Source organism: Scylla paramamosain, chromosome 8 (genome assembly GCF_035594125.1).
Source record: "Scylla paramamosain isolate STU-SP2022 chromosome 8, ASM3559412v1, whole genome shotgun sequence".
Taxonomy (NCBI): domain Eukaryota; kingdom Metazoa; phylum Arthropoda; class Malacostraca; order Decapoda; family Portunidae; genus Scylla; species Scylla paramamosain.
Genome location: NC_087158.1, coordinates 15,442,040 through 15,467,039, shown reverse-complemented (window position 1 = coordinate 15,467,039; position 25,000 = coordinate 15,442,040). Strand labels below are relative to the sequence as shown.

Here is a 25,000-nt window from a genome sequence, read left to right as displayed (position 1 = left end):
AAATGTTACGTGCTGGACAAAGGGTCACTCCTGTCACTTATTCGTAACTTGACGACGAGAAATAACATTTCCACATCATGAGTTGTAAATATCCTGAAAGGACTTTAAAAGAAAATGACGATGTTGAAATATCAAAGGGAAAGGGGAAAAAAGACTTAAAAAGAAAATGACGATGTTGAAATATCAAAGGGAAAAGGTGAAAAAAAAGGCTGGTGGACCTATTTTTTTATTTTTTTTTATTTATTTATTTTTTTTTTTTTAATAATCGTGACATCTTAGTGAGTCTTCATTGGACTCAGTTTGTTATTATTGTCATTACTAGTAGTATGTATTATTATCATTAGTAGTAGTAGTAATATCTCATGCACTTTATATTTCTGCCCGGAACCATACCTAGTCTGTTCTCCAACTAGCCAAAACTCCTTCATTAATAGAAAGTGTCAACATCTTTCAAGATCTAACTCCCCTCGTGACTTCTGGCATCTAGCCAAAAATATCTCCAATAACCTTGCTTCTTCTTTCCCTCCTTTATTTCAACCAGATGTCACCACTGCTATCACATCTATCTTTAAAGCTGAACTCTTCCCTCAAACCTTTGCTAAAGACTCTACCTTAGACGATTCAGGGCTTGTTCCTTCCTCTCCTCCATCCTCTGACTACTCCATGCTACCTATTAAAATTCTTTGCAATGATGTTTTCCATCCCCTCGCTGACCTAAACCCTCGGAAGGCTTATGGACCTGATGGGGTCCCTCCTATTGTTCTCCGAAACTGTGCCTCCGTACTTGCACCTTACCTAGTCAAACTCTTTCAGCTCTGTCTGTCAACATCTACCTTTCCTTCTTGCTGAAAGTATGCCTACATTTAGTCTGTTCCTAAAAAGGGTGACCGTTCTAATCCCTCAAACTACCGTCCTATTGCTTTAACTTACTGCCTATATTAAGTTTTTGAATCTATCCTCAACAGGAAGATTCTTAACCTATCACTTCACAACTTCCTATCTGATCGCCAGTATGGGTTCCGTCAAGGCCACTCTACTGGTGATCTTCTGGCTTTCCTTATTGAGTCTTGATCATTCTCTTTTAGAGATTTTGGTGAAACTTTTGCTGTTGCTTTGGATATATAAAAAACAAAGCTTTGATTTCCAAACTACCCTCCTACTGCTTCTATCCTTCTCTCTGTAGCTTCATCTCAAGTTTCCTTTCTGATCGTTCTATTGCTGCTGTGGTAGACGGTCACTGTTCTCCTAAATCTATTATCAGTGGTGTTCCTCCTGTCCTGTCCTGTCACCCACTCTCTTTCTATTATTCATCAATGACCTTCTAAACCAAACTTCTTGTCCTATCCACTCCTACGCTGATGATACCACCCTGCACTTTTCCACGTCTTTTCATAGACGTACAACACTTCAGGAAGTGAACATTTCACGCAGGGAAGCCACAGAACGCCTGATTTCTGATCTTTCTAAAACTTCTGATTGGGGCAGAGCAAACTTGGTATTGTTTAATGCCTCAAAAACTCAATTCCTCCATCTGTCAACTTGACAAAACCTTCCAGACAACTATCCCCTCTTCTTCAGTCACACTCAACTGTCCCCTTCTTCTACACTGAACATCCTCGGTCTGTCCTTTACTTATAATCTGAACTGGAAACTTCACATCTCATCTCTAGCTAAAACAGCTTCTATGAAGTTAGGCTTTCTGAGATGTCTCCACCAGTTTTTCTCACCCCTCCCCCAGTTGCTAACTCTGTACAAGGGCCTTATCCGTCCATGTATGGAGTATGCTTCACATGTGTGGGGGTGGGATTCCATTCATACCGGTCTTCTAGACAGGGTGGAATCAAAAGCTTTTCGTCTCATCAACTCCTCTCCTCTAACTGACTGTCTTCAGCCTCTCTCTCATCACCGCAATGTTGCGGTGATGATGTCTTCTACCGCTATTTTCATACTAACTGCTCTTCTGATCTTGCTGACTGCATGCCTCCCCTCCTCCCGCGGCCTCACTGCACAAGACTTTCTTCTTTCTCTCACTCTTATTCTGTCCACCTCTCTAATGCAAGAGTTAACCAATATTCTCAATCATTCATCCCTTTCTCTGGTAAACTCTGGAACTCCCGACCTGCATATGCATTTCCACCTTCCTATGACTTGAATTCCTTCAAGAGGGAGGTTTCAAGACATTTATCCTTCAATTTTTTTACTACCGCTTTGGACCCTTTTATGGGACTGGCATCTCAGTGGGCTTTTATGTATTTTTTTTATTGGATTTTTGTTGCCCTTGGCCAGTGTTCCTCCTACATAAAAAAAAAAGTAGTAATAGTAGTAGTAGTAGTAGTAATCGTAGTAGTAGTAATTTTAGTAACAGTAACAGTAGTAATACTAGTAGTAGTAGTAACAGTAGCAGTATTAGCACTAGTAATAGTAAGAGTAGTAGAATGATAACGAATCTTCATTTGAGTCAATTCTGTAATTATGAATGACTTACGGAACGCTCATTTGATTTTCTATTCTTATGAATAACTCAGAACCTTCATTTGACTCATGTGAGTGTCTTAACGCCCTTCTTTGCCTTTTCTTCATGAATTGCCTACATAATCCTCATGTGACTCAGTTCTGTAAGTATGAATGACATAAGGAACCTCACTTAGAATATGTTACGTATGTTGTATGTGCTTGGCTTGATATATATCTGTTCTTTGGTTCAGCTCACTTTTCTTCTCCGATTGTTGTGCTTGTTAAATTGTCAGTCGTACTGTCGTGTTATTATTGTTGTCATCCCTACTTTTTTCCTTAATGTTACTGTCTTTTTTTTCACACTAACGCTTATGTATGTTGTCAAGAACAGGGACAAAAACACAACGACAACTTTAAAATAATAAGGAAGACATTCCACCACCAACAAAAACCTTAACAACAGCAACAACAACAACAACAACAACAACAACAACAACAACAACAAGATGGGCACTAACAGGTGGCGTGCGTACTTGTCTAGATAGTCAGCATCAAGCAAGACAGGCAGTGACGTTCCGGCACGTTTGCAAGGGCAGTGTCAAGGAACGTATAGTGGTGAGCTGGACTAGCTGTCTAGCTGTGAGGTGCTTACAGGCGAGAAGGTGTGGCATTAAGTTAGTCTTTAGCTGTTAGTGCTTGTTTTGTTGTTGTTGGTAGTGATGGTGATGATTGGTGGTTGGTGATGCTGTATTCTTGTTCATGTTCTTCTTGACAGCATTCATACACACACACACACACACACACACACACACACACATATATTCAATAGAGAATATTGTCATAAATATCGAGGCGCTACGTGATACCGCTTTCAGTAACGTTTGATGATGACATGGTGACGATAGTGGAAGAAGGTAAGAAGGAAATGACAGAGAACGTTTTGAGTGCAGGAATTCTGTTTGTCTTCGGTCTAAACCGAGAGTCCGGTGGGAAGGGGGCGGAAAGGATGATGTAGATACAGAAACGTCAGGGGCGGGGCGTAACTAGTACGTATATAAATATAGGGGTTTTCATGCTTGGGGAACTGTATCTTCGTCCTTCTGTGTGTGGACTAGGAGCTGCGACGGGCTAGATTGCGGGGACTTGAGAGAGCTTGAAGGGACTTAAGTGGGTTTACTTGCTGTTTTTTTTTTTCTTTTTTTTTCTTTTTTTTTTTTTTTGTAACCTGTATTTATTATCTAAGTATCAGTATGTGTAGACCCAACCCTAATGGGGGAGTTAGACGCCCCGGTCAACCCGTCCCACAGGGTCCTCAACACCCTCCCCTTAACCCACCGCAGCCCCAAGCCCCGCCACACGCAGGGGGCTAACACACACACAAGCAAACACGCGTCCTAAATATAAGGCCTCTTTCTTCGTCTTCATCTTATTCATCAGTGTCTTCAGGTAAGCAGAGAGTTGTAAGTTGTTATAGCTTGTATCCTTAAACACTTCAGTCTTTCATAAGGACTTTTCAAAGACCACAGGGATGATTAATTGGGTTCTCATGGTGTTTTCCCCTTCAGTAGTGAGAAAACCTTGTTAGATTTAGAATCATAGAAACACCATTGAAAATCCCAGAACCTTTATCACATGAGATTCCTAAATGTCTGAGAATGCGGACTATTGGTGTTGTGTGTGTGTGTGTGTGTGTGTGTGTGTGTGTGTGTGTGTGTGTGTGTGTGTTTTCAGTGTGAGCCGATTTCGTCTTCATGTTTCTCGTTCTTAGATTTTCGTCTCCAAATACAAGTCAATTTCCATCTTCTTTGGCCAAATAGTTCACAATGTTTTTTGTTTTTTTTTTTTCAGCGTGAACAGTTTATTTTAATTCTATTCTAGTTATTACTGCTTTGTTGTTCGTTCTGACGTGATATTGCTCTCTCTCTCTCTCTCCTCTCTCTCTCTCTCTCTCTCTCTCTCTCTCTCTCTCCTCTCTCTCTCTCTCTCTCTTCTCTCTCTCTCTCTCTCTCTCTCTCTCCCCCCTTTTTACTCTTATTTAGGCTAAGATTTCATGATTTTACGAAATTTCACGGGTGCTGTCTTAAAATCAGTGAGCTGTGTGTTGCGTCTAGTAAAATTCTCGGTCTAGATCTATCTAGTTTCGTACGATTTCGTGTTAAAGTGCACTAATTTTACTATGTTCCGAGAAGCCACCCGGATTTTATGAGTTAGGTTTGAAGTTTTTTTTTTTTCTGGGTGCTTGTAGATATTGTGCACAAGGCCTTTAGTGCTGTAAATCGTTGCACATTCCAGTAAAATGATTATTCGTCCACAGCTTTTAGGCTATTTGTACTAGTCTCTTAAATACTCTATTTCTGCTGCGGTAACCAAGACATGATTAAGTCTATCCTCTCATTTACGTCCACGCCAGCAGTTTTATCATAGTGAAAGGATTAATTGTCGGATGAGTGGAGATAATAGTGGAAATGGGAAGATATGTTCAATTTTTTATACAAGGACCGCCACGTGTAAGGCCATGATGGATTCTTGCAGCTTCCTTTATTTTTATTTACTTGTTCATTTTTATTTTATTTATTTATTTATTATTTTTTTTATGATACCAATAACCTTATTTGCTAGTAGACACATAAAACATGGTAAGTGTTTTGTGTGGTTGTTTATGTTTACTTTTCCGGAGCCTATCAAACCTCGCTATTTGAGAAACTTCACTCTAACTCCTACGTCTCTTTCCCAAGCTTCAGATGTTATGTCGTCCCACCGGCGTTCTCTAGCCTAGCCACCGACATTACAGGCTCTCTCTCTCTCTCTCTCTCTCTCTCTCTCCTCTCTCTCTCTCTCTCTCTCTCTCTCTCCTCTGGACCATATTCTGAAACACTTCTGGCCGCTCAAGTTGAAGCTACACTATTTTTTAAAAACAGGCTGTTTTTTTTTTGTATTTTTTTCAGTCTTTGCGACATATTTACAAGATTTCTACAATATTTAAGGTGAGAAACAAACTTGAGAAGCAGGCTGATTATCTCTGTGGCGTTTGAAAATAGTCTTGATGAGAGAGCAAAGCGTTTCTGAATACTGTTCTCTCTCTCTCTCTCTCTCTCTCTCTCTCTCTCTCTCGTCTCTCTCTCTCTCTCTCTCTCTCTCTCTCTCTCTCCTCTCTCTCTCTCTCTCTCTCTCTCTGTGTGTGTGTGTGTGTGTGTGTGTGTGTGTGTGTGTGTGTGTGTGTGTGTGCTGGAAGGAGGAGTGTCGTAACCATCAAACGTTTCCTCATTTCCTACTTATTTAGTCGTGAGTACGTGACACAAAGAGCTGTTCGTAGAACCATCCGCATTATCGGATATTTATTTAGCTCTTCTTTCCCTACTCCTCACCTCTCCCCTTCCCGTCCCCCCTGCAACCTGTCAGCCAGCCGCCCAGCCAGCCAGCCTGTCTCGGGGTGATGAGGGTCGTGATACGGTCAGGCAGTGTAGCGGGTCATCGCTGAGAGCCTGTTAGGAAGGTCGAACATAGCGCGACATACTTATACACTTTGTGTCTTCTCTCTCTCTCTCTCTCTCTCTCTCTCTCTCTCTCTCTCTCTCTCTCTCTCTCCTCTCTCTCTCTCTCTCTCTCTCTCGCCGTCTCCTCTGTCTCTAGCTCGAGTTTTCTCTTCCGGTAGTTTTCAAGTGTTTAATACTATACGCTACGTTTAATGGAAGTTATTAAGGTTTTGAGGTAAAATTTTGATCCTAGTGATAGTTAATGTTCTCGTTGGGGTGGGGATTGTTATGATTTTCAGGTAGTTTCATGATTCTAGTGGTACTTTGATGAGTATTTTACATCATCACCCGACTGTTCATTTCTATGGGCTTTACTTTTGACGTGCTCTCGTCTAGTGGAAGTTATCATGGTTTTCAAGGTTGTTATATATATATATATATATATATATATATATATATATATATATATATATATATATATATATATATTTTTTTTTCTATATATATATATATGGTGCTGGTGATAGTTTAACAAGGATGCTGCACCAACAATAAGGGCAGCAACCTGTGAGGATAATGTGTGCTATAATTATATGAAACAAAAATGCGTTTCGAGAAATGGACAAACTGTGAATGAAATTATTTGGACTTCGAAAAGTGTTTCCATGATTTTGGTGGGAGTTTGACAATGACTGCATCACCAACTGAAAAAAAAAAAAAAAAAAAAAGGAAAAGGAAAAACACCAATGAGAACCTGACCATCTCTGTAGTGTTAGAAAATTATCTAATGACGAGAGCGAAGCATTTTAAAACATTCCTGCCCTGTCTTGAAACTCGCAGCTCCTCGCGTTATCTGGGAATACTTCTTGCCTGGTGGTCACATTCGCGTAGTGAAGGGAATTGAGATAGCCATAGTTGTGAAGGAGGGGGATATCTCTCTCTCTCTCTCTCTCTCTCTCTCTCTCTCTCTCTCTCTCTCTCTCTCTCTCTCTCTCTCTCTCTCTCTCTCTCTCTCTCTCTCTCATGAATGCACCAATGAAGGCAACAATTTTCCTGTTTACGCCTCCCTGGTTAGGCTACGACTTGAATCTCCAAAGGCTTTTTTTTTTTTTTTGCTTTCCTCAGGGCTGTTTTCAATGGCGACAGAGATATACAGATTTTCATGGAGTGTTTTCCTGCTGTCACCGTGGAATCTTAAACTCTCACTAGAACCATGAAAACACCCCTGCAAGCCCCCATAACTTTTCCTGCAGCATGTTAAGACTAGCAGAGAGAAGGCGGCGAAACGTTTAGGAATGCAGGGCAGCGGACCATACCCTTGAAACATTTTACACCGCACCTCGGCCACTTTCAAAAGCTTACAGTTGAAGTTACGTGGGTTTTTATTTATTTTTTTTATTTATTTATTTATTATTTTTTTTTTTTCCCGAGTATTGTGACAGATTAGCAATATTGATGCATTATGAACAGGAGAAACTCTCTTGAGAGCCCGGCTAATATTTTTTGTGGCCTTGAAAATAGTTGTGATGAGAGAGTTAAGCGTTTCAAAATACAGGCCCTTTCAATCCTTTTTTTTTTTTTCTTTTCTTTTTGTGAGTGCTCCGCATCTTGCAGAGTGTAGCAGAGCAGTGATACAGCAACCAGTAGCGTGCTCACTGTGGAAGCTGTTGATGGCGGGCAAGATCAGTAATAATAGTTCTCCTCCACCTCATCCTCCTCCTCCTTACTCTCCTCCTCCTCCTCCTCCTCCTCATCCTCTCAGTCTCATCCTTGCAGGTGTCCAGTTAAACTTTTTTTTTCTTTATCTTCTTTTTCTTTTAATTATTTTTTTTTTTTTCAAGCGATGCATAGTAGTTTGTTAAGATATTGTTATTTAGTGAGTCGAGATGTGTGTACTTACTACTGTTGAAACTACCACTATTATCAAATCTACTATTACGCACCACCACCACTACCACCGCCACCGGAGCAGGGAAAGCGGCGGAGTCTCTGGTGTTCATTATCACCACATCCCGTCGCCTTGAGGGGGTGTACAACCTTTCGCTTAATGGGTTAGGCGGCCACCAACTTGTTCCCGTGGCCTGGCGCCGCGTCCACACCGCTTGTTTGGGATAACATCAAGAAAAAAGTCATAATTTGCTCAACGTTCTCTTTGCATCCCCGAATTTATCCACGCCTAAGAGTTAGGTTGGGGTTTTGCGAGCAAGTCGCTAGTTTTGCGCAGTGCTAAGTCAGCGCTGCGCCAAAGGATCATACTTGTATTCTGAAACACTACACTGCACCTCCATTACATTCAAAACGCTTTACTTGAAGTTACATGGATTTCTAGGTGTGTATTTTTTTTTTTTTTTTCGTGGCTCTAGTGAGATTACCAAAATTTATAAATTATTAACAGGAGAAACAATCTTAAGAATTCGGCTAGTTATCTCTGTGGCCTTTGAAAATATAGTCGGTGAGAGAGCAAAGTATTTCAGAATACGGAGCAAGGGGGGATGATGGGGTTGACTGGTGGAGAGAGACTTGGCTCCAGAGAGTGGCGGGTGGTGTCAGCTGAGGGAAGACCCCCATTCTCAAACATTTCGGTGTTTTATCTTAAGTACTTTTATCAGACCAGTGGAAGTCGATAAGGTTTTCAAGAGCATTTTTGTGATTCTAGCAATAGTTGACAAGGATTCTGTATTATTAATGGAAAAAACATCTGTGAAAACCTGACATCCTCTCTGTAGCCTTTAGAAACTGTAGAAATTATCGGTATTTTCAAGATGATTTTCACGGTTGTAGTGTGAGTTTCACAAGTATTCCACATCACTAGCAGGAAAATTACCCTTGAAAACTTGACTAATCATCTGTGTGGCGTTTAAAAATATTCCTTGGAAGAGAACAAAACGTTTGAAATACGGAGCCTTCTTGGACCATAATCAGAAACACTTCTGCGCCGCACCTCACTATTTTCAACAGACTCTAGTTTAAATTACACGGTTTTTAAGGATGTTTTTATGGTCGTAGTAACAGATTAACAAGATTTCTGCATGATTAACAGGAGAAATACTCTATACAACGCGGCTAATCATCTCTGTGGCCTTTGAAAATATTCGTTGTGAGAGACCAAAACGTTTCTGAATACAAGCTTAATAGAGCGACTATGATCGTTCGCGGGAGCATCACCACCAGTGTCACCACCATCAGAGAGGTCAGACACTCGGGCTGACAGGAGGAGGCCACTGCAGGCCCAGACACCTCCTATGCTGCGGGCGGATGTGACTAAACGGCTGACCTTTGCCGATATCCTGTTGGGGCCACTCACTGCAGGCGTCCCAGAATGTGACTGTTTGCACAGCTGATGCGGGGCGGGGCGGGGCGAGAGAGTCACATGGGAATGGAAACGAGAGAAGAGACAAGGATAAGAGGATTAACAGTGATATGGGGCGGAGATAGGAATGAGTGTTAGATGACGGAAGTGCTTAAGGAGATAGGAGGGGAGTGAGCACTACACATCTGACAGGAGGCGGGGAAGAGGATGGTGTAAGGTGGTAGCAGTGCGTGCGGAGGGGAGGGCTAGGAAGAGCGAGAAGGCGTGGTGAAGGCGGTAACAAGAATAACTCAGCAGTGGAAGTATTTGATGACAGAGTTCACCGTGGAGGAAAGAACAATACCGCTTGTTGTTCTTTACGAAGGCCGTGCTTGAAGCTTTAAGCCCTTTGGTATTTTACTTTCATGTAAGAGGGCCACTGGTAACAAAAGAGCTTAAAATAAAAAGGCCCACCTATATAGTTCGTAATCTCAGACATTTCGGTGTTGTAACTGCTTTTAACAGACTCTAGTGATTGTTTTATTAGGGTTCTCAATGGTGTTTTCATAATTCTAGTGATAGCTTAACAACCATAAGTGGAAGCCATTGTTGTTTTCGAATGTTCTTTTATAATTTTATTGATAGTCTAACAAGCACACCTGAAATTATTGGTGTTTTCAGATGAGGGATAAGCTAGATAACTTCCACTACACCCTATCTCATGTGAGATGTAAGATAAATAACGTCCACTACAGCCTGTTTGATATGAGAGACAAGATAAATAACTTCCACTACAATCTGTGCGATGTAAGGGATCAGATAACGAAAGATTTAGGAATGGGTGATTCACACACAGACTTGTAAGGTAGACTGACTATTCCCCGCAGTGTGTGAGTGGAAGGAAAGGTTAGCTTGGCTATCTCTGACCCTAGCCTTCCAGTCAAAGCACGATAGCAGGTGGTGAGGCGTCGTTGAGGAATAAGAGGGAGGGTGGCGGACAGACAGACGTGTGTGTGTGTGTGTGTGATTCACCTACGGTCGTCTGCTGGTCACCCAGCCAGCCGTTCTCCTACGGAAGGAGGTCAGAGCTCATAGTGACCAATCTTTGGGTAGGACTGAGACCACTTACACACCACACGCCGGGACAGCGAGGTCACAACCCCTCGGGTTACATCCCGTACCTACTTGCTGCTAGATGAACAGGGGCTACATACGCATTAAGGCTCGCCCATTTTGTTGCATCTTGGTGTTCATTTTATCTGTTCATTTTTTTTTCCTCGTGTGTGTGTGTGTATGTGTGTGTGTGTGTGTGTGTGTGTGTGTGTGTGTGTGTGTGTGTGTGTGTTAGACCAAGGCCGCAAGGTGTGCTGCTTTGGTGAGTGTGTGCGTGCATGGACAAGGCGAGAGGGAAGAAGGAGAGGTGAATGAGAAATAAGATGGAACGTGTTTTTTTTTATTGTTTATTTATTTATTTATTTATTTATTTATTTATTTATTTATTTTATATATTTATTTTTTTGGGGAGAGAGAGAGAGAGAGAGAGAGCTGCTGCTGCTGCTGCTACTCTTCACGCCAGGAAAGGAAAACAAGAATAGATGATAATGTAACGGATAATAATAAAATTATAGTAGTATTAGTAGTAGTTGTAGTAGTAGCAGTAGCAGTAGTAGTAGTAGTAGTAGTAGTAGTAGTAATATAAGAAAAAGCAGAAGCAAAGAGCAGGAAAGAAGAAAGAATAATATTTAGAGAAGTCGTATCTAAAAATAATAATAATAATAATAATAATAATAATAATAATAATAATAACAAATAAAAGAAGAAGAAGAGGAGAGCAAAAAAAACAAGAACAACAGGAACAGCGAGAGACGTGACGTAGTAGGTAGATAAGACATACCTGGAAGCCTAATCTTGCAATGCGCGTCTCAGCTATTAGTATTTTTTCCTCCTCCCCCCATCACCTTCATCTTCCCCAACTCCCACCTTACCCCCACCCGTACCCCACCCTCACCAGTAGGCCCTTGAAGTGGCGACGCATACACAGTTCCGGGCAGTATCTGGAAGGCCGTAAAAGGTAACATTGGCAATGGTAGGGAGACAGATAGATAGATAGATAGATAGATAGATAGATAGAAAGATAGACAGACGGAGAGTTATGAGTGTACAGTTTCTATGTTTTCTTTCCTTTCTCTCCTTCCTCTTTTCTTTCATTTCTTCATTTATATATTCGTTCGTTGATTCTTCCTTTCTTTTTTTTTCGTTTCGCTGTTCTTCCTTTCTTAGTTTTATTTCTTGTTTCCTTCCTTCCTTCCATCTGTTCTCCTTTTCTCTTTCTTTCTTCCATATATCCTGTTGTTCTTCCTTTCTCTTTTTTTCAGGGTTGCTTCTTTTGTTTCCTTCCTTTTCTTCCTTCCTTCTTTATTTGCTCTCTCTCTCTCTCTCTCTCTCTCTCTCTCTCTCTCTCTCTCTCTCTCTCTCCTCTCTCTCTCTCCTCTCTCTCTCTCTCTCTCTCTCTCTCTCTCTCTCTCTCTCTCTCTCTCTCTCTTTTCCCTCTACTGTGTTTGATTAATCATTCCCTGTTTGTTTCCTTGAAGAATATGTTTGTTGTTGCATCTTCAGTGTTCATTTTATCTGTTCATTTTTTCTTCGTGTGTGTGTGTGTGTGTGTGTGTGTGTGTGTGTGTGTGTGTGTTGTGTGTGTGTGTGTGTGTGTGTGTGTGTGTGTGTGTGTGTGTGTGTGTGTGTGTGTGTGTGTGTGTGTGTGTGTGTTTGTCATCTAGGACAACTTAAGCTTAACCTGAATACATAACTTTGAAGAACAGAGAAAAATAAACATGAGTAAATATACGAATAAATTAATAAATAATCTAAATAGCTGAACTTGATAGACAAAATAATGAAGAACAAAAATATGACGGACGGAAATTTGGGACAAACATGTTTAGTTTTTTCATTTTTATTTTAATATTTTCTTGTAGACATTCTTTATATCTTTTACGTTTTATCTTTTTTTTTCTATTCTCTTTCTGTCTTTTTCTAATATGTTTTTACTTTTGTCTTTCCGAATTATCATAACCGTTTTTTTTTTTTTTTTCTGTGGGCATTATCATTTCATAATTTCCCATTAACTATATTTTTGTATCCGTTTTCCTCAAGGAGGTCTAACAAGAGGAGACGGTCTCCCGCTCCACTCCTGTCAAGACAAGTAAAGCCAGTGGACGGAGTTTACTCCTCCATGTTTTCCTCTTAACATAATGTACGTAATTTCCTATATTCATTGTCTACATACATGGCTCATCGCATGTACAAGGAAGATTATCGTACTTTACAGTTGACGATAAAGCAGTTTACTTGTATGTACAGTACTTATGTATTTCGCAATAAGATATCATTTACATTATACCATACACACACTGCAGGAATTTGCCACATGAAGACTTGTTTCGTGTGTGTGTGTGTGTGTGTGTGTGTGTGTGTGTGTGTTCTTATCTCATTATTCTTACCTAATGATATTTAACAGAATTGAATCAAGCTCGTTTTGTGTATATCTCATGTTTCGTCATATTCATGTTGTAGTTTACGTTCGTAAGACTATCAATATTTTTCTGATACACGGCGTCTCCTAATAAGTCCTTGTGTTTACGTGTATGTGAATGTATTTATCTACCAAGTTGTATTTTCTTATCAGTATGTTTAAAGGACGAAGTCAACTTCGTAATATCCAGTGCGTGTGTTTGGGAGGGGATGTTTTTATCTGCCTTTGTTTTTATCTACCTATTTTTTACAGGATTGGATCCCATATTCTTAATCGCTTCACTATTTCATCTCGACTACCTTTAACATGCTATAAAAGAAGATGTTAAGCTATTCAAAGGTGTTTTCACAATTCTAGTGGTAGTCTATCAATGATTCTGCCACACCAGTGGGAAAAACACACCTGTGAACCTAACTAATCATCCTTGTAGCCTTTAAAATAGTCTTTGTGAGAATCCAAGATGTTTAAGAATACGGATATGAGCCAACCTGTGCAGGCGTGGGTGTGGGAAAGTGAGTGATCAAGTGAGCAACAGTACGTATATTGCAGGCTCGGCGCGGCCACTCCCACGCCATGCTCAACGCTCTGGCCTTCTGACGGGGCGGACATACCACAGGAGCTCCGCCAACAGCCAGCCGGCCAACCAGCCAACCAGACATCGCCCCAACCAACCCACCAGACAGCCAGACAGACCTGTCCCTCCTTCCCTCCTGTCCTTCCTGCCCCTTCTCCCTTCCCTTTCGCACAAGCTTACTGGAGGAAACCCGCTCATATACCCAAAGAGGAGGGGTGTATCCATAATCTTCTAGTCCCTCTCTCCCTCCTGCCATCCTCTGCTGTTGCTTCCACTTCCCCTTCACTCTTCGCTCCGCCATGGCCCGCGAGGGAGACACGGGATGCTGGTGCTGCTGCTGGAGGGTGCTAGTGGTGATGCTGGTGATGATGGTGGGTGCTGCCTCCGCCAAACTTATCTATGTGGAGGAGAATCTACCACTACCGGTAAGTATGTGTGCGGGGGAGGGAGGTGTGTGGAGGCTGTGAATATGAAAAATAAAGGAAGGAGGTAGAAAGAGAGAGAGAGAGAGAGAGAGAGAGAGAGAGAGAGAGAGAGAGAGAGAGAGAGAGAGAGAGAGAGAGATGCGTGGATTAATTTGATGAATGTGTGAGTCAGTCAGTAAATGGAAAGGGTGAGTTATTCGGAAGAAGCGAACAAGAGAGTGAGTGAATGAGTGGATAAATGGGTGAGTGAATGGAGTAATAACTCCATAATTTAATGGGGTAAAGGTAGTGTGAATGAGTCAATGAAAACAAAATATATATATATATATATATATATATATATATATATATATATATATATATATATATATATATATATATATATATATATATATATATATATATACCTGCATATGAATAACTGAATTAAAGAGAAAATAAACAAAACAAAAAGGAGAATAAGCAAGTTAATTACATATAATCAAGAAAGTGAAGAAGCCAAGGAAAAAGAGAAAGTTAATAATAATAAATTAATAGAGATGTGTGTGCGTGTGTGTGTGTGTGTGTGTGTGTGTGTGTGTGTGTGTGTGTGTGTGTGTGTGTGGGCAAGTTGGTAAGGGAAGTGTGGCTGTAGGAGAGAGAGAGAGAGAGAGAGAGAGGAGAGAGAGAGAGAGAGAGAGAGAGAGAGAGGAACGGCAGGAGGAAGTGTGAGGGAGGGATGTGGGCGAGTGAGGCAGAAAGGGAGGGAGGATGGAGGGAGGGGAGGGCAAGGCAGACAATACATAATTAATAACAAGACACATCTTATTCTTGTACACCGATCATGCAGGTACAGGTAGGTACATTTGTGCATACCAGGTGGATAGGTGTAGTAGTAATAGTAGTAGTAGTAGTAGTAGTAGTAGTGTATGTGTTGTCTGCAGTGTATGTATTCGTGTATGTCATGTCTGTTTATTTACAGTAGTGTTCTCTCTCTCCTCTCTCTCTCTCTCTCTCTCTCTCTCTCTCTCTCTCTCTCTCTCTCTCTCTCTCTCTCTCTCTCTCCTTACCATGCATGATTGCATCGGAGGGAGAGAGGGAGAGGTCAAATGACTGATTGAGTGACTGAGTGGTTGATTGATTGATTGAAGGTTCCCTAACGAGAGAATCATCTAGACCAAAGAGATGAGAGGTGATTGTAGTAGAAACAGAGCACTAGGAAGAAGAGGAGGAAGGTTTCGACTGTTAATATGAGAGGACAGGTACGAGAGAGGAGAGAAGCGTGAAGAGGAATGAGGAGAGGAGAGAGAATGTGGGGACGAGAATGAGGGGGAAAGGATAAGATTTGTGGTTAAATATGAAAAGGAAATACCAATCAAAGAAGGAGGGAGAGAGAGAGAGAGAGAGAGAGAGAGAGAGAGAGAGAGAGAGAGAGAGAGAGAGAGAGAGAGAGAGAGAGAGAGAGCGTAATAAAAACATAGGGAAAACTTTGGACAAGGGAGAGACGGAAATGAAGAGGAGAGCAAGAGTGAACGGAAGGGTAGATTAAGAATGAAGGGACGACAGGGAAACACTGACGAAGGGATGGAAGAGGAGAGAGAGAGAGAGGGACGAGGAGCAGGAGGGACAGGAGGGGGATGGGGAGTGAGGGAGGATGCAGCGGTGACAGAAGCAATGAGGAAGTAAGAATGAACTCAGGAGGGAGGGAAATAAAGCAGACAAGAGAGGGAGGATGGGGTTGTCAGTCACACACACACACACACACACACACACACACACACACACACACACACACACACACACATGATGAGTGAGTGAAATCGAGAGAGAGAGAGAGAGAGAGAGAGAGAGAGAGAGAGAGAGAGAGAGAGAGAGAGAGAGAGAGAGAAATGCGCAGCTGAGGTAAATTAGTGATGGTGGTGGTGAGCGTTGTGGTGGTGGTGGTGGAGGTGAAGGTGGAACGGGAAGTGTTTTAGGGTAATCATGACCGGAATTCACCTGGAAATCCTTAATCAGGGAAGGTCACACACACACACACACACACACACACACACACACACACACGAAGATGAGTGGAAGATGAGGCGACTGACACTGTGACGCACATCCTCCTTCTCCTGCTACTACTACTACTTTTTCTTGTTTAGCAACAACAAGCATAATTCTACTACTACTACTACTACTACTACTACTACTACTACTACTACCGCCAGTAAAAACGCTTTGATATGCGATGAACAAGCGTCGCTGCATACCCACACACCCTGCATGGTACAATAATCACCTTGCCACACTACTGCCAACTTCAGGCCGCTATAATTCAAAACTTCCCTTGGGTCGACGGTCTGTTACACATATCGTATTGATAGTATATTGAACTCTGCGCTTAATGGAGTGTGCGGTCTAACAGAAACCACATTTAATGGGAGGTCATTTCTGAATATTGACTACTTATTTATTGTGTGCGTTTGAGTATGCGCAGCGCAAACTCACATTTGGCACGGTCAATTATGTACATAGAAAATATGCACGACACATTTCATATTTCAACAGAATTGGTTGAGTAGTTACTGAGAAACCATGCGTAAGTCACCCTTCCACTTTCTGCAAGTTTTCCATTAGCTCCACTCAATACAAGTGACAAGACCTTTATCATACAAGACTGAAAGAGTTGTGCTGTCAAATGGCGTGAATTTCATTGTGATCGGTAGCATAGTTCCGGAGATAGGTTTGTGGAAATCTAATGCAGTCAGGCTGAGCTGGGCCGGATGGCAGGCGGCTCAAATACAAAATCTACTCACCTGAAGACAACTACTGCCCTCGTAACCACCACCACCACCACCACTACTACTACTACTACTACTACTACTACTACTACTACTACTACTACTACTACTAATGTCGCCACCACCATCACTGCAAACACCTATCACTAACACCACTTGTAACACCACCACCACACCACCTACTCGAATACTATTACCTCCACCACCACCACCACTACCATTACTACCCTTCCCTACCCCCACAGGGAGAGGAGTCACCGCCCGGGTCCCCATGGCCACTGCCTCGGGAGTGGTCACAGTCGCCCCTGCAGGTGACCCTTGACCCAACCACCTTCATCATCTCCGCTGACCTCCTCGGCTGCAACGTCATCGATTACGCCATCCACAGGTAGGTCATAAAGAGGAAGAGGGAGGGGGGTGATAACAGAGGCAGGAAGTTTTTCTTCTTTCTTTCTTTCTCTCTTTCTTTTCATCTTCGTTTTCCTGTCCTTGTTCTTGTTGTTGTTGTGTTTCGTTTATCATCAGTCTCTTCATATTCTTGTTCTTAGTGTTGTTCTTGTTTTGCTGTTTTTTTTTTTTTTTTCTCGTTTTCTTGTTCTTGCTCTTGTTCCCGTTCTTCTCTTTCTCTTTGTTCTTACTGTTGTTGTTGTTGTTGTTGTTGTTATTGTTATTATTGTTATTGTTATTATTATTATTATTGTTATTATTATTATTATTATTATTATTATTATTATTATTATTATTATTATTATCATCATCAGAATCAGAATCAGAATCAGAGTCATTATCATCATTATCAGTGTTTTGATAACAATGACAACAGCAATAACAATAAACTTACAGTCCTCAAAAAAAAATAGAAAGCATTATATTTATTCATCTATTTATTTATTCGTTTATTTATTTATTAAAATTTTTCCCTGAAACTTCATCACTGACACAGCCTCCCAGAACTGCCCAGGCAAACTATCACCTCTTACACTTCCTTTATGATATTTCTGTGAGTTTTTCTCTCTTTTATGAGTCAATAAAAGATAGACCCAAGATATGTGGCTATCATTCTTTAACACACACACACACACACACACACACACACACACACACACACACACACACACAGAGAGAGAGAGAGAGGAGAGAGAGAGAGAGAGAGAGAGAGAGAGAGAGAGAGAGAGAGAGAATATTTAAGATGATAAGTTAAGTTGGGGATGGGGAGATGTTTCAATAACTTTAAAAGTACAGCTTCATCTGTAAAAATATTCATACCTGTGATAGACTACAAGAATGATAGAACTGAGGAATAATAGATTGACAAACATATAAATAAGTCAATAAATAAATTGATAAATAACACATAGATGAGAAACAAATGAAGGACAAATGAAAAAGGCAGGCGGTACATACTACAGACAGTTTATTAACAAAAGAAAAGTATTTAGTTCATAACAAAACTGATCCATCTCTACCAGCCAGAAAGGTAGACTCCAAAATTCTTTGTCTGCTTCTATATTTCCCTCTTCCTATGACTTGAATTCTTTCAAGAGGGAAGTCTTAAGACACTTCTCCAATTTTAGGTGACACTGGGTCCCGCTCCTTTTTTTTTTTTTAACCGTTGGTCAATACTCCTCTAACATATAAAAAAAGTACACATCATCACTACATTACGTCAACATGAGTGACAAAACTGATCCATCTTTATCCACATTACTTTATCTTAATTAACAAAAATTATCAATCTCTGTCAGTCGAAAAAGGAAGAATATTTACTCATACAAAGTCATTAACATATCACCTTGGCCTGCAGGTACCTGAATTTGACCTTCATTGGCGGGGACACAAAGGCTGACGTGGGCCTGCCAGTGCTGCCCTTCCTCAATGTGACTGTGGCCTCAGGTTGTGACCACACACCTCACCTCAACCTAGATCCCAATTATGAGTCCTGTGAGTGCTGTGTGGCCTTGTTGTTGAGATGGCTGGATTTTCTGGCACTCTTTTTAACCCTTCCATTATTATTTGACTCATCTTTCCTCAGTCACTAATCACTCTGAGACATTTCTTATTTTGCAGCCATGAAACTGACTAGAAATGGCTGTGATGATTTTTTTTTTCATTCTTTTAACCCTTTTACTCCTATATGACTCATCTTTCCTCAGTCACTAATCATTCTAAGATATTTGTTTCTTGTTCTACAGCCAACTCCAAACATTATATGGACTAGAGACTGCAAAATCTATTCTTTTTAATCCTCTTCTTTCTTGTACATACTTATAAATAAAGATTTCATACATTGTTTTTACTGTAGTGATTTTTTTTTTTTATCCTGTTTTGTGTGTGTGTGTGTGTGTGTGTGTGTGTGTGTGTGTGTGTGTGTGTGTGTGTGTGTGTTTGTTTGATTTTTCATATGCATTTTCTTGTTTCCCAATTCCTCTAACAGTAACATTTTGCTTTCTTTTCTTGTGCTTTCCTTATGTGTATTTGCTCCATCTCTTTCTGCCTTGTCCATCAGTACTCAAGTGCATTTCTCTAACTCAGTCACCCAGTATCTGCTTCTCAGTTTACTTACCTAGTCCAGAGTCATGCAGTACATCCTTCTATGCATGCTTATCCTGATCTCTCTATCCATGGTTATCTGGTCCTTCTATCCATGCTTATGCCTAATGTATGCTGATGTGCACTACCCTCCCCCCTTACAACAGACACCCTGGAGATAACACAGACTGAGGAGGGTGTGTCTGGACGGCTGGATGCTCACACAGTCTGGGGTGGCCTGAGAGGACTGGAGACCTTCTCACAACTGGTTCACATCGCTGAGCCAGACAATGTGGTGAGTGGCAGGGGAAGTGAAGAGCAGGAACAGGGAGTTATCAAGTTACTTCACATGTTCCACTCACACTGCTCCTCTAGACAGGGTGGAATCTAAAGAATTTTGTCTTATCAAATCCTCTTCTCAAACTGACTGTCTTCAACCTCTCTCTCATTTCTGCAATGTTGCATTTCTTGCTCTCTTCTATCACTGTTTTCATGCCAATGCTCTCCTGATTTTGCTTGGTAGAAATTTTGCCATAAATTATCTTGATCATCATAGTTTTGGATGTCTAAGATGCTGCACTTTATGCCTCCATGTCAGGGTTCATTTCTTGGCCTGGATATCTCTCATGGCTATCGATTTATCTCACCTGCAGATCACTCTCTAAGTCTCTCTCTGTCACTCAAAGTGGGGCACAGCAATAAGAATAGAGAAGCTTTGTGAAGGAAGATGATTTGTGGCTTCTTGTTACTATGATCATTTTAATTTTTACCCTCATTTGAAGCCATAAAAGATAATTTATTCATCTAGTTTTTGTGTTTTATTGTTGCTGTAGCATATATCTGATTTTCTATGTGTATTTTTGTGTCTTCCCTATTCCTTTAACTACCAGTAATGTTTTCCTTTCTTTTCTATGTATCTTTTCTATCTCATGTCTTTCTCCATTCCATCTCCCTACTTAATCCTTTGTCTCCTGTTTCTCCCTTCCACCTAGCTTCTCCATGTCACCTTCACAGGGCCATCCTCTTCCATCCTGGCCACATGCCCACACCACTTCAAATGATATGTTGTTGAGGATATGTTGTTACAGAACCATTCTCTACTCTGCCTTACTAATACCCTGCCTCCTGCTCCACAGTACCGCCTCAATGTCACTAAGATCAAGGATGCTCCCAGGTTCCCTCATCGCGGCCTGCTTGTGGACACCGCCAGACACTTCCTCCCTAAGAATATATTGCTTGATGTATGTGTCTCTTTTCTCATTTGTGGTTTATGAAAAGCGATTTGTTAATTGTTCAGCCAATCACTCAGCTCATCAATCAGTCATTTGGTCAGTCACATAATCAGTCAGTCAGTCAGTCAGATAGTTATCCAATCAATCAGCCAGCGAGTCAGTCAGTCATAAAGTCAGTCAGTCATTCACTTAGCTATTTTTCTAAATAGTTAGTAAGTTACCTAATCAATCAACTATTTAGTCAGTCAGTTATCCATTAAAGCTGACAGTCAGTTGGTATTATTGCCCATTAAATCAGTCAATCAGTCAGTCTGTTACCCACTCAGATAGTCAATTACTCAGCCAGTCAGCAACCAGGATAATCAGCTGTTGAGTCATTCACTCAGATTAGTGTATCTGTAAGTCATTCGAACAGTTACAAGTCACCCTGTCACCCACACATCCAAGACGTGTGGTATGTGGTGTGGTGTGAGAAGCACAGTAGTGTTAGATGTTTATCCATTCACCCAAGCCTCTCTCCTTCAGGTGCTGGACTCAATGGCATGGAACAAGCTCAATGTTCTTCACTGGCATATTGTTGATGACCAGAGCTTCCCCTATGAGTCAAGAATCTTCCCCAACATGTCCCTCTATGTGAGTCCTGAATTATTTCCCTCTGCAGCCTCATGTGTTCCTATTTCCCTGCTCTATTTCCTCCTAGACCCTCACAGTGTGTCATGTATTCTTTCACTGTTTTGTGTGTGTGATGTGTGCTTCTGTGCTTCTTTTCTCCTCTCCTCAGCCTTTATGTGGTTGTTATTTCCTCCATGTATCTTTGCTCTCAGTTAGCTGTGTGTTAGCTTTTTCCTCAGTCTCTCCCACTTGCCAGTTCCATCTAATCCTTACTATCTTGGTCTCTCACTTGCCCTACCACTATAAAGTGTATGAATTAGGTTTTTTCCTTTCCTGTACCTGATATATTAATTTTTTTCTCTCTCCTCCTCCAAATCATCTCACTTATGTTAACATCATAAAGCAGAAGCAAATTTCACCTTGTTTCCTAAGTGTAAGGATCTTTATCCTTCTCTTTTTGCGCACATAACATTTTTTAGCATCATATAGTGTATCTTAGCTTCTTTCTTTCATATTCATGCAGTGTAAAAGCCTTCTTCATCCTAGAAATGATGAGGGAAGAAAGAAAGAAAGAGATCAGAAAAAAATAAGTAAAGAAAGACTGAAATAAAGAAAAAAGAAAACAAACAAAAATAAAGAAAAATAAGAAAAAAAATAAAAAAGAAGTAGAAAGATAGCCAGACAAGAAAGCTGGTTTTCTAATAAGCTACAACATTTCTCATACCTCTCTTAATGCACAATTGCAGCAATAGTCTTCTGCATATAAGCCAACTCATTACTCATCCTTTCTATAAATAAATCCCAGCATTTCATGGGTTTTTTCCTCCCATGCCCCCAATACATAAAGATCCTCCCTCTCTCCTTTTCCAGGGTGCCTACACGCCTCGCCACGTCTACACACAGGGGGATGTTATGGATATTGTTGAGTTTGCAAGGTACCGAGGCATCCGAGTCATCCCAGAGTTTGACACACCAGGCCATGCACAGGGCTTTGGCAAGGCTTTTCCTCGTAAGTGTCTCAGGCTGTTGGGGTGAGCCTTGTGCTGTGTGAAAGGTGTATTGCTGGATCAAGCTGTTGTTTGTGGATGGATAGTGTTTCTGAGAGTTGTCACCAGGAGGTAACCATGGTGTAACAGGTAACACATCCGCTTGGCAAGTGGAAGGTCCTGGATTTGATGCCCCGGGCAGTGCCTGCCTTTTCTGATGAACCCCCTACTCAAACATGGCACAGTGAGTAGGATCCAGGGAGCGATTCACATTCCCTGGAGTGGCCTGGCCAAGGGGCCTTAGGAGGTAGATGTGAGGATTGTCACCAGGAGGTGACCATGGTGTAGCAGGTACCACGTCTGCTTGGCAAATGGAAGGTCCTGGGTTTGATTCCTGAGCAGTGCCTGCCTTTTCTGGTGAACCCCCCTACTCTAACAGTGTTCATAAGGAAGTATGTGTTATTAACCATGAAAGTTAATCTGAAAATATAAACTGTTTGTATATGATTATCAATGGTTAGCAAGCAGTTTTCTTTAAGATATATTTTTGAATGAGGCTGTTATTTATGGATAAGAGTGTGCTTATAAGGAAATATTTTCTGACAAGCAATTCATCATGGAGTAGAAAGTTGTATATAAGTACAAGATAGAAAGCTACTTGTATTAGATGAATGAAAAGTTGTCAAAAAGGAACAGGCAAAGGGTTATAACAAGTTCTTTTATATACAGAAGCACTCAAGGCACACACTAAAAATCAGCATCTGGAAAGACAACATAACTGATGAAGAATTATGATTCTCACCAAAACATTTATCACAAACAAAATGGTTGATGAAAAAGTTATAATTTTCACCAGAACTTTTCATTAGTACTTTTAGGAGGAAATTTTATAACAATAATGTATTCAAGTTTCATCCCAGCATGTAAACAGTGTAAGGGAATATATCAAAACATATGTGACTGATACAGAAATTAAGAGCTGGGACATTCCTCTTCACCTTACTTTGTGCTGCTGTAGTGCCAAGGCCAACCAAATATTACTCAGGCTTTGGTGATCATTTGTGGCCAGACTGGCAACATGCTTGATCAGCATGCCATCATAACACTCCTGATAGGTATTCAGTCCCCAGCAGGAGTGCCTGTCATGGCAAATTTATCTTCCTTGAGATCAGTTTCTCAGTGTTTCAATAATGCTTCAAGGCTAGGCATCACACCAATGTCATTTGACTAACATTCTTTTGCTTCCAGATCTTCTGACTCCTTGTTATGGGGATGGCAAGACAGCAGGCACCCCAAAGTATCCTTTCCATGCTGCTTATGAGAATCTTGACCCAACAAATCCACAGGTATTGCCTCCAACTCTTTCTCACATGATCTTGTTGTTGCATCATCATCATCAGTTAATAAACTAATTCCTTTCCATCTTCTGTATTATTGTTAATCAGTAGTTGACAAGGATACAGGTACAGGATAAGAAAAGGTTTATTTGGGATCCACAGATATGCTTACTATATATTGAGTGATTTTTTATTTTTTTTTTTTTAGATGTTTTTGCTTGGTTTTGTATCACTGTTTTTATTTATTTATCATCATTTACCTTTTTTCAGGTGTATGACTTCTTGAAAGCCTTCCTGGTGGATCTGAAGCACACCTTTGTGGATGGCTACATCCATATGGGCCTGGATGAGGTATGTGTGTGTGTGTGTGTGTGTGTGTGTGTGTGTGTGTGTGTGTGTGTGTGTGTGTGTGTGTGTGTGTTTTTATTCACGCCATGGTTAGCCTTTATGTTATATGTTGTTGAGGGTGTTATCTTGTGTCCTTGAATGTTAGGTGACTTCTGGTATGTGCTGCTCATAATATTGAATCACTGTTATTATTGCATGCGTATCATGTGTTCTTTGGCTGTTTGGTGCAGGTGTTCTTGCCTTGCTGGAATAGTTCACCTGTTGTCCATGAATTCATGGCCAAACACAACTACACGGAGGTGCGTGATGTAGAACAGCACTATGTAGAGAAGGTCCTGGAGCTGGCTGAGCTGACACCTCTCAACTACATCACATGGCAGGACCCAGCTGACCGTGGCACCAAGGTATAGTTGTGGTCAGAAGTCAAGTATCTAACCTGCCACACATACTTCCATTCTGTTTTGCATTCTCTCTCTATCATGTCTTATGATCTTCATATTTATCAATCATTAGGTTTTGAAAAGAGATTATCAGCAGATCAGAGGACTTGAGATTGAGGAAAAATGTTAAAGAGTGTGGCAAAAACTTTTTTCCATGGATAATGAAAGTGGTGATAATGAATCAGTGTGCCTTTTTGGTATTGTGATTAATTTTCAGTTCTTGTTGTTGACATGATTCATTTTAATAGTGTCTCACCTTTTTACCTCACAGATGCAAAACACAAGTGTGGCTCAGGTGTGGAAGGATGTGTCCCTTTCGTCCAAGATGCGAGGCTGGCGGGAGTATGTGCGTGACCTGACAGAAGCTGGACACCAGGTTATTGTCTCCTCCTGCTGGTATATCAACTACATCACCTATGGCCAGGACTGGAAGAACTTCTATAAATGTGACCCAACTGATTTCCAAGGTAATTGCTATTACTGGTGATGTGAGTTGTAATAGTAGTAATAGTAACAGAAGTAGTACTGGTATCAGTGGTAGTGGTGGTAGTAGTACTATCAGTGTAATAGAGTGGTGGTGGTAGAACTAGCAGTAGTATTAGTGGTAATTGTAGTACTAATAGTAGTAGTAGTAGTACTAGTAGTAGTAGTAATAGTACAAGCAGTAGTAGTAATAGTGGTAGCTGTAGTAGTAGTAGTAATAGTAGTAGTAGTAGTAGTAGTAGTAGTAGTAGTAGTAGTAGTAGTAGTAATAGTTGTAGTAGTAGCAATATTGTAACTAGTAGTAGTAGTAACAATGTAATAGAACAGTAGTAGTAGCAATATTGTAACTAGTAGTAGTAGTAACAATGTAATAGAATAGTAGTAGTAGTAGTAGTAGTAGTAGTAGTAGTAGTAGTAGTAGTAGTAGTTGCTGTTGTTGCTGGTGTTATTGTTGTTGTTGTTGTTGTGATAGGATAGTAGTAGTATTAGTATTAGTAGTAGTAGTAGTAGTAGTTGTTGTT

At 40.8% G+C, this 25,000-nt stretch overlaps 1 protein-coding gene across 3 annotated transcripts in view; it reads left to right on the top strand.

Moving 5' to 3' along the window:
- LOC135102845 (beta-hexosaminidase subunit alpha-like) overlaps window positions 1-25,000 on the top strand; it is a 39,439-nt gene that overhangs the window by 12,747 nt on the left and 1,692 nt on the right. For 2 of the 3 annotated variants that reach the window (XM_064008414.1, XM_064008415.1), the window contains exons 2-12: window positions 13,298-13,747; window positions 16,758-16,900; window positions 18,317-18,453; window positions 19,209-19,336; window positions 20,178-20,282; window positions 20,799-20,906; window positions 21,756-21,894; window positions 23,120-23,217; window positions 23,479-23,559; window positions 23,787-23,960; window positions 24,268-24,463. In XM_064008414.1, the coding sequence (XP_063864484.1) occupies window positions 13,622-13,747; window positions 16,758-16,900; window positions 18,317-18,453; window positions 19,209-19,336; window positions 20,178-20,282; window positions 20,799-20,906; window positions 21,756-21,894; window positions 23,120-23,217; window positions 23,479-23,559; window positions 23,787-23,960; window positions 24,268-24,463 (1,435 nt within the window). In that variant the 5' untranslated portion in view covers window positions 13,298-13,621. Of the gene's footprint in view, window positions 1-12,446; window positions 12,470-13,297; window positions 13,748-16,757; window positions 16,901-18,316; window positions 18,454-19,208; window positions 19,337-20,177; window positions 20,283-20,798; window positions 20,907-21,755; window positions 21,895-23,119; window positions 23,218-23,478; window positions 23,560-23,786; window positions 23,961-24,267; window positions 24,464-25,000 lie in introns of those variants that run through there. The other variant, XM_064008416.1, reaches the window with a different exon arrangement.